The 9,809-nt window shown below is 50.7% G+C and overlaps 1 protein-coding gene across 4 annotated transcripts in view; it reads right to left on the bottom strand.

The window, feature by feature from the left end:
- Positions 1–2,601: 2,601 nt before the first annotated feature.
- ELF5 (E74-like factor 5 (ets domain transcription factor)) overlaps positions 2,602–9,809 on the bottom strand; it is a 25,693-nt gene continuing 18,485 nt past the window's right edge. For all 4 annotated transcript variants that reach the window (XM_006756116.2, XM_006756115.2, XM_006756114.2 and 1 more), the window contains exons 4-7: positions 7,134–7,184; positions 5,249–5,317; positions 4,075–4,270; positions 2,602–3,391 (exon numbers count right to left, since the gene is read on the bottom strand). In XM_006756116.2, the coding sequence (XP_006756179.1) occupies positions 3,295–3,391; positions 4,075–4,270; positions 5,249–5,317; positions 7,134–7,184 (413 nt within the window). In that variant the 3' untranslated portion in view covers positions 2,602–3,294. The remainder of the gene's footprint in view (positions 3,392–4,074; positions 4,271–5,248; positions 5,318–7,133; positions 7,185–9,809) is intronic.

Raw genomic sequence — 9,809 nt, 5'->3', positions numbered from 1 at the left:
TGCGCTTTGGAAAAATGGTCTTTGCAGTTCATTAAGCGAAAGGTCTTGAGAGGAGCTGGGCCCTGAATCCAATGATAAGCGTCCTCAGAGAGCAAAGGGAGGAGGAGGGGCAGGCCGAATGGAGGGAGGCTGGCCCAAAGGGAGAGTTCCACGCAGCTCCAGACACCGGGAAACCAGTGCTGCCAGTTCTGGTTTTTATAAGAAATGGGGAAACTGGATTTGTCTGTGCAGACTTCCAGCTTCCAGAACTGTGAGAAAATAAATTTCTAGATTTTTAATGGAATTTTTAAAGATTTTTAAATTGATTTTTGAGAGAGGAAAGGAGAAGGAGGAGAGAGTGAAACATCGATGTGAAAGCAAAACATGGATTGGCTGCCTCCTGCATGTCCCCTACCGGGGATTGAACCTACAACCCAGGCATGTATCCTGACCAGGAATCGAACCAGCAACCCCTTCAGTGCACCAGATGACACCCAACCAACTAAGCCACACCGGCCAGGGCAATTTCTGATGCTTCAAGCCATCAAATTTGGTGATTTGTCTTGGCCAGCCTTAGGAAACTCATACAGAAAGGATTTAATGGTTTTATAAAGTGACAACTTCTTGAGTAGCAGAGGGATTCATTGTTTGAGTTCTCTGAGTTGCCTGATGCCCCCTCTGGGGGTAGGAGAGCATCTCCTAGGTTGTACGTTGCTCCCCAGTCGTGTTCAGTGCTGCCTGCTCTGCCCCCACCCCAGTCCCTGCCGTCCCCTGAGCTGCTTGGTTCTGCCAAGCTCTCTGCCCGAAAGCTCCCAGTGCCCCTCTTGTTCCCTCCGTTCCAGTTTCCTGGATACTCTCAGCCGGAATGTGGGCTCTGACCCAGTGCATTAACATGGTACCTACCTTTTTAGGTGGCCAGGACAGGGATCCCCAATTAAACATGTGCAAGCTCTCTGGATGCATGAAACCAACCAACCGACCATAGTAGTGCAAGAGCAAGACTGGAAGGCAGAGGGAGGCGGTGCCTGGAGGCTCTGCCCAAAGGGAGAGTTCCACGCAGCTCCAGACACCAGGAAACCAGTGCTGCCAGGTCTGGTTTTTATAAGAAACTCCGGGAAACCAGTGCTGCCAGTTCTGGTTTTTATAAGAAATGGGGAAACTGGATTTGTCTGTGAATCTCCTGATTTGTAATCAAGGAAACTAATTCATAGTAAGACACAGAACAAAAATCAGAACAACAAGCAAAAAGGAGTTTTTGTGTATGTGGGCACCACACAAAAACGTATCTAGGCCTCACTAGCCCATGCGTTTTTTTTTTGTTTTGTTTTGTTTGTTTTTTAAATCCTCACCTGAGGATATTTTTCCATTGGTTTTTAGGGAGAGTGGAAAAGAGAGGGAAAGATAGAGATATTGATGTGAGAGAAACACATCGATTGGTTGCCTCCTGCACACACCCTGACCAGGACCCACGTTGGAGAGAAGCCTGTAACTGAGGTATATGCCCTTGACTGAAACCAAACCTGGAATGCTTTGGTCCACAGGCCGACGTTCTATCCACTCAACCATACTGGCTAGGGCTGTTTTTTGAGGAGACCTCTGTCTTATGGAGGTAGGATTACTCCATGTATTTCTTGCATATCTTGGGGCACTTTAAAAATCCCTATTTCCTAAGCTACAAAACCAACGGAAGGGTCCTCAAAGGGTTAGGCTGCCAAGTATGTACCTTAGCTGGGTATGTCCAGCTGAAGTTAACAAACAGAGACAGTTCAGCATGTTAAATATTTTATTCACATTGTTTACAAACTATATCCACCTGGGAAACACATGAGTCTAAAAATAGATTATTTTACAGTCATTCACATTTTTTTAAAAACAAGTTCCTTTTTATTTTTTTTAAGCCTCACCCGAGGACATGCTGAGAGGGAGAGAGAAAGAGAGAGAAACATCCATTGGTTGCCTCCCATATGTGCCCCGACCGGGGATGGAACCTGAAACCCTGGCATGTGCCCTGGCTTGGAATTGAACTGGTGACCTTTAGCCTTTAGGTGCACAGGACAACACTCAGCGAACTGAGCCACTCTGGCTGAGCTCACACAAGTTGCTTTTAAAGTTAAACTCTAAGCATGGAGGTCCTCAGCGCAGGACTGTGGTGCAGTGCCTCGCCCCAGGAAGCTTCCTGCTCTGGTGACATGGAAGTCCCGGCCATCCACCTAGTTGGAGATCACTAATGGCGTCCCTACCAGTGGCCCATGAGACTGTCGGTGCACCCTGTAACCTGTGAGTGTTTAGTGGCCATTTCTGTCAAGGAAATATGTTTTGGAGCTTGAGGACACATCAGGTAGGAAGGCAACACAGAAGAGACTCAATTTTATTGGCTGTGACTGAGCTGTCAGGACATTTCCATTGGGCATGGACAGAATCAACGAATTACGATTTCATCGTGTTGACAGCTTGAGCCATAGAAACAACCGTGATTTGGAAATTGATGCAAGTGCCTTTGCCTGTCGGAGGCCTCCCGCCCCCCCTTCCCCCGTAACAACAAGCAAAAAGGAGTTTTTGTGTATGTGTGCACCACACAAAAACATATCTAGGCCTCACTAGCCCATGCGTGTTTTGCAAGCAGGAGAAGAGGGGAAATAAACTCAGCAAGAATGAAGAATGTGTCTAATGGTAAGTGTGTTATTTGGTAAGGATGCTGTGGGAGTGTTGACGAGTGGCCATGAAGATGTGCTGGTTGAGAAACATCTTGTTAACCTACGCTCAGCTGGATGGCTTAGCCCTTCCACTAATTAAGAAGCTTTTCTATGGAATTTTAACGATGTAAAACCTACAGTATGTTTGTCTTAGCACGTCACCCCTTCCTGTTATATTAAATACGAACGAATCACTTCTTCCCTTTGTGAGTTGCCACAGCTCAGTGCGTGGAAACTTTGGAGCTTTGGGGATGGGAGCACCGGGTGAGTCTAAAGGCAGAGGTGGGTCCCTTCCTCTGAGCGGCACCCGTGGCTCTGGCTGCTGAGGTTCTGCGCCTCTCGAATAGGGAAGCCATGTTTGCTCAAGGTACCAGGAAAGATCCCCCCCCGCCCGCCCCCGGGTGAAAAAAAAAGCAGTGGGATTTCTTAAGGGTTGCTGCCATCACCCGTGAGGAGACAACAACTCTGAATCCAAATGTAAGCGGAGATGTGGAGAAACTTTATCAGCACGTTTGCACGTTTAAAAAACAAACAAACCGAAAACCAAGACTTGCAAATGTCTATTGCGACGTGATAGCTTTAAAACAGAAATCCATCAACAGGAGCCAGACGATGGAGCCGGTCATAGCTTGTCTTCCTGCCACCCGTGTGCGTTCTTTCCAAATTTGTACACTAACCTTCGGTCGACCCGTTCCAGAATTCCCGTTTTATAGTAGTACCTGAGAAAGACAGCAGACGAGTTTCCATTCCAAAATGTATAAAGGCTGGATAGAAAGAGGTGGAGGGATTGAGCAAAAAAGAAAAAAGAAAGAGAGAGAGAGAAGAAAAAAACAAACCCCTCACGGACAGGGACAACAGTGTGGTAATTGTCAATGTGTGGCGAGAGGTAGAGAGGGTACAGGGGAGATAAATGGTGATGGAGTGGGGGGTTGGGGGGAGGGCTTGCACCCCAGGCCAGCACCGGAACATAAACACTCCCCATTCTTCTCAGGGGGCAGCCTGGGCTCTGGTTACCCTGGTGTTTTCACACCCTGGTCTCAGTTTACACTGAAACCTTTCCCAGACACCTCAACTACAGAACCTCCCACATTCAGCTCCCAACGTGTTCTGTGTGTGTGTGTGTGTGTGTGTGTGTGTGTGTGGCCCGATTCACAGTGATCCCTGGGAACACTGCCAAGAATGAAGAGGACGGCGTGTCCATTTACAGACCATAATCCCACCTGGAACTAAGAAGTGGAGTGTTGTCTCATGACCTTTCGATCATCACACACACACACACACACACACACACACACACACTCACAAAAAAAAAAAAAAGCTGCAAAAGCAGTTTACCGTCCTAGGGCTGGCCATTTGATGCAACCACCCGGAGGCTCCTGGCATTTCGTGGCCATTAACTCACCTCAGAGCTCTGCTCAACTTCTCGTACGTCATTCTGTCATTTTTCTTCCTTTGTCCCCACATCTTTGCCAGGGCCTCGGATTTCACCACCCGGAAAATGCCCTGCTCCCTGTCTTCCCACTCCAGGATGCCGCAGTTTTCTTCGGGAGACAGGAGCAGGTCGCGCACGAATTCCCAGAGGTGAGAACTTTGGAGGCCTACGGAAGGAAAGGAAGTGACTTAATTTTTTTTTTTTTTAGTTTTAAGAGAGTTGTGCCACTTCTCATGAACCCATGAGAACACGAGAATTGCTGCCTTGTGGGGTTAGGATGGAACCTCGCTGAGCTGGGGAACATCTGTCTCAAAACTGACATTTGGGGACGCACGGACGAGCAGTACCGTGGCCTTGTGGCCCCTGCTCTGTGGCACCACGGGGTCATCCTTAGGGAATTCATGAAATGACCGTCAAATAATCTTTTCATTCTTTCTGACAGGCGGTGGGCTGTATCAGGCTCCCACAGCCACAACTGTCCGGGTGGACCAATCCTACAATTAGATTTTTTTCACAAAAAGCTGGTATTTCCCTTGTTCCACTGTATTGTGGCTTCGGCTGGTTCTGGAGTCCAGCTGCCTGGGACTGGGGCGTGGACTGACCTCTTCCTAGCTCTGTCATTGCAACCTCTCTCATCACCTGTAGAATGGGATAATAAGAGGGCCTACTTCATAGTGGAGGTTAGAGGGTTAGGATTTAATACAGATCAAGTGGCCGGAACCAACCTCAACAGGCGGGTGGCACTGGGTAGGTCTGTCTCAGTTCTGGGAAAGGCTAATAGGACTGCCAACTCCTGGTGTTTTTTTCTGCTGCTGCCCCTGAGCACTTCAGTGTGAAGACCTCCCCCCAACCCCTCTGCCACTCCCCACCAATAGACCAGGACAAATAAACCTTTCCTCTTCATGGTTAGACACTGTCTTTACTTCCTCATTTTAATTCTTACAGCACCATTCCCAAGTGAGAAAGAAGTAAACGTGAATTTGACAGCATTCATCAAAATCCTTGTCAATTTCTGTACTGACTTCTAAGCGGGAAATAACGGGTCCCACGGAAACAGCCAGTTTCAAAGCCTATGAGACTAGGTGGCCTTGCCTTGTGAATGGCTTTAGGAAGTGAGAAATGAAAAGGGTGTCTCTACACTTACTCGTTCGACTGTGACTGGGACAGTCTTGACTTTTGATGCCGCTTGTTTTCAGGCAACTGGAATCAGCATCTGGAACAGAATGAGTCACAGCTGTAGGAAGGAATGGAGAGGCCACATGCAGGCCTCAAGTCACACCCGCGTGGGCACATGGATTGAACACCTCTCTGGGAGGCGGCACCACGCTAGGCGCTTTGGGGGTGATTAGTAGGTGGGGGTGGGGGGTGCAAAGATGCCGAAGACTCAGCATTTGTCTTTCAGGAGAGTTTGCACCCAACACTAGGGACCTAAGCAAAGCACAGCTCATATCATGCTCATAGTAGGTGATCAATAGATGTTTATCGAATGAATGAATGAAAGAAAAGAAAGACAGAGATGGATGAGGAAGCAAAGCAATTCAGGGCTTCAGATTTAGACACATGCGGGTCATCTGTCACCTTCTAACTTTGTCACCTCAACCTACTAAGTGTTTGTTTCTACCCTGTGAAAAGGCTATGGTTCTAGGACTTGCCTTACAAGGTTATAGGAAAGATGACCGGAGACAATGTCTGTAAAGATTCTAGCATAGGGTTTGGCTCACAGTAAGCGCTCAATAAAAGCTAGCTGCTATTGTTAGTATTCTTGTCCTGACTCTAGTTATGGCTAGTTATATATTCAGTATATATTCTAAAGAACTTAGGGGACACAGAACTTATGGGACACAGCCCCTCCTCCTCCTATGCTGTGAGGAAGGCAGGCTGACAAAGAGACACCCCTTTATAAGCGGAGACCTGACCCTGAGAAAGGAGTGGTCAGGTCAAACTCACGGCTGCTTAGAAAAGAGAGCAGGGGCCTGCCCTGGGCTCCAGCCTTGGGCCTTAGACTCAGAAATGGCCCTGGGGCCTCGGTGGGCTCAATTCTTCTAGGGGCTACGCCTGGATTGGGCTGGGTGGTGAAAGCTGGGGTTCGATGGCTACAAGTGGGTGAGAAGGGCTCCACTAGAGCCAGGGAGCTCGGTGGGAGCTTTGTTCATGGGGAATGCAGAGCCGCTCTTGTGAGGGCTCCGTGTTCCGTGGGGCACGGGGCGCCTGCCTAAACCCACAGCACGTGGTGCCTGCCCCTGGCTGCCTGCACTCAAACTGAAGAAAAAGCCCTTCATCAACCAGACCATCTGAATCCTCAGGTGACTGCTTGGGACTTTAAGGAGAGAAAAAAATAAATCATAACAAATGATCTGTCCGTCTGTCCCTCAGTGTGCACCTCTCTGGAGTCACCATACGCCCTGTCTTTTTGCAGATGAATGAGCTGAAGTCCGGGAGGGGAGGGGCCTGCCTAGGGCCTATATCCTGGTCCCCAGGCCAGAGCCTTTGCATGGGCTCAGCAACTAACAGCAATCACCAGTATCATTATCATTATTATCGACTTAAAAAAATCAAAGCCACAAAATTCTCTTTCCTGAACCTCCATCTGCAAGAGCAAAACAGCGAGGCTAATTTTCGGAATGAACCAGGCCATTCGAGGGCCTCCATCACCTTATCATTATATACGCGGCCTGCTAAGCGAGCTCGGATTCAACCACAGGCCTCTAGCGGTCAGTCATTAGGATGATTGTTGCTTGCGGACACCAGTTTTGGAGCATCTATGCTGCTGGCGCATGCCAGGCGCTCTGTATGCACTGTTTCTGGATCTTACGCACCATGTTCAGACAGGGAAACTGAGTCTGGGCTAGGCTAGGAGATCACAGGTGGCCCCAGCCCCAGGCTCTGTCCACCACATTTTTTCCTGCCATCTCCTGGGCTGGGGTTGTCTCAGGCCGTCACCCTCTCAGGGTGGTCCTGAAGAAGCGATCAGGCCCTTGCCCAACAGCAGCCGCAGCAGAGCCCCGGGCAGCTGGACCTGGGCTACTCACAGTCTTTGATGCCGGCCTTGGTCTCTTCAGCATCACTGAAGAAGGAGTAACCTGGGAAGGAAAAAGCAAAGCACAGCTCATATCATGCAATCGTGGTTTCCCCTGGCCAGGCCCCGAGAGACGCCAGGAAGAAGGGGAGGGATTGTCCCCTCTGTGGGATCTGGGAGACCACCTGGTTTTTATAGGGCCTCGGGAAGCCAGCCCTGAGAGGTGACCACCTTGTCTGTAAAGGCCACCTGGAGAGAGCCCCCTGGTGGTCAGTGCGCTCCCTTGGGATCAGGAGGCCTGGGCTCTGAGCTGGGCTGGGCCACTGACCCCTGTGAGGCCTTGCCCAGTCACAGTTTCCGGGCTCATGGTCCTCACTGGCAAAGCCACCACTGAACGCCCGTTTGGCTCTAAGAGTCTGTGGTCTATGACTTGGGTCTAATTCCCCGGGGATTAGAATGTGTGTTGGGTGCTGGTCAAAGGGGAAAATGGACATAGGAGGCCACGAGAAGAGCACAACCTGCTCTGTGGATTGAATGAGGATTTGGGAGACTGCCGGGCCTCGGTTTGCTTGTCCGAAAAATGGGTGGGTTAGGGGTGGATTAGGAGTTTCAGATCATGTTTTCATGAAGCTGCCTAGGCCAAAGCACTCCTGCTTTCTGGCTGGGGGGCCAATGTGAGGACTACCTTCCATTTACGAAGGTGACTGGCACAGGGAGGACACATTTGTGACTGTGCATTGCTAGTGCCGCTCCCTGATTGGTTCTGGTCAGCCACGTGCCTCAGCTCACTCTGCCCAAGGGGCTGCCGAGACCAGAGGGGTGAGGGGCTGCTTCTCTCCTCCACCCTCCACCCTGCTGCCTGCTGACCTCGCCTGCCAGTGACTCGTGTCCCATGTTTCCGGCCCTTCCGTCCTCCTGAACCAACTGAGCCAGGCAGCACGTGGGGCCCTGGAGCTCCCTGCGGCTCCTTTCCCATTGAGGAGCATTTGTTTTGTGTCCTTGTCTGCCAGAGCCCTAATCTACGGGGTAAGATAAGGCCTAAACCAGGTAACAAGCAGTTCTCCCTGTAATTTACTGTCCAAAATGGAGAATGAAATATAGGACTAATAGTAAGTTTTCTAGGATAACAGGTGAAAACAATGTACCCTGGGCAGACTGGGACGTGGTAAAGGTCGACCACGGTGCATGTATTTCAATACACAGCAGTGCTCCCGTCTGAGGAGCATAGAAGGAGGAATCCGAGAGGGGGCAGGGCGGTGGAGCCTAGGGCTTTGCTGCCCAGCATGATAACTGCCCTGGCCCCACGTGCCTGAACCCCACCGTTCCAGGTGGCCCCGTGGCTCCAGACATTTCTTAGAATGAGATGAGGCAACGTATGGCCTGTTTCAAAAAGAGTTGGTTCTTAGCTTATTTGTTCTGCTCAGACCCTGAGGTAATGGGACCAGGTTTGTGTGTGTTTGTTTTTATGTAACAAGTGCCAGGGCAGGGGGGTATCCGAGCTGGGAGACCTCAGCACAGGGTTGCTGGGGCCTGGAGATGAACTTGATTGACCTGATATGTGCCTATGGCTGGCAATGCCGGCCACGCTCTCCTCTAGGATGGCATACCCTCTCCCTGGCCTGGGATCCGTGTGCCGGGCCGCCCCTCAGGCAGGTTCCTCCCTGAGCCACTGTGACCTGCTGACTTGCCCCTGTGCAGGGAGGGTTTACTCTAAGTGCAGCCTCTGCTCCCAGCTCCTGGCAGGTCACTGTCACGGGCGATAGTGAGGCAGAGGCTGGACAACGATGGACGGCAGGTCTGCGTGTCCTTTCCGTGCTCCTGGTGGGCCGGGGCTCTCAGGGCAGAAGCTTAGCAGTACCCGAGGGCCACCATCCTTAGCTCCCCTGCCCTCAGACAGGCGTGATGGGAGACGATCAAGGGGGAGGGCAAAGTCCCCCGACCCTGAAGGTCTCTGTGGGTTTCTGTTCAAGCAGGAATCCTGCCACAGCATCCCTACCACGCAGGGGGCTGCAGGCTCCCTGATTATCTCCAGGGACAGGGAGCTTCCTACCTTTTGTTTCTTCTGAAGCAGCTTTTCCAAAAGAAGGTCCTAACTTTCAGAAAGGTCTTTTCCTCAAGTTGAGCTGAGATGTGTTTGTTTGTAAAACTGTCTGCCTTTTGGTTATATTCACACAGTCAAGGACAAGCTGTCATTTACCAGGCTGGCGTCCCTGTCTGCTGCGCCAGGTAACATTCCCCTGGCTCCTGTCTAGGGGCCTGTGGAGGTGTGTACCATCCATCATACAGACTAGGCCGGGGACATTCAGAGAGTCCGACGGCTCGAGGTGTTGGAACCGGGGTTGGGACCAGGTTGGAGATCTTCCTGATCCCAAAGTCCTGGCTTTGTACTGACTTCCCATGAATCAGCCCCGTTTGCTGTGTGACCTTGGAGAAGCCACATGACCTCTCGGGACCTCCGTTTCTTTATCTGCGACACAGGGACACAGAATTATATGTGCTCAAAACCCCTGTCTGCTTGTGGAGCAGGCTGGAGCGGTGAGTCATGTGCCTAGAGCCACCTTTGGGCTGTTTGGTCCTGGACAATTAGGAACGGGATCAAATAAAACAACCGTCCGACTCCCCCGGAAACGGGAAGGAAAAGAGTTTTCTTCTCTTTCTGTGTAATGAAAGGTCAAGCAGAAACCTCTTT

This window comes from Myotis davidii, unplaced genomic scaffold (genome assembly GCF_000327345.1).
Source record: "Myotis davidii unplaced genomic scaffold, ASM32734v1 scaffold94, whole genome shotgun sequence".
Classification (NCBI taxonomy): Eukaryota; Metazoa; Chordata; class Mammalia; order Chiroptera; family Vespertilionidae; genus Myotis; species Myotis davidii.
The sequence above is the reverse complement of the archived record's forward strand: the minus strand, read 5'-3'. Positions and strand labels throughout refer to the sequence as shown.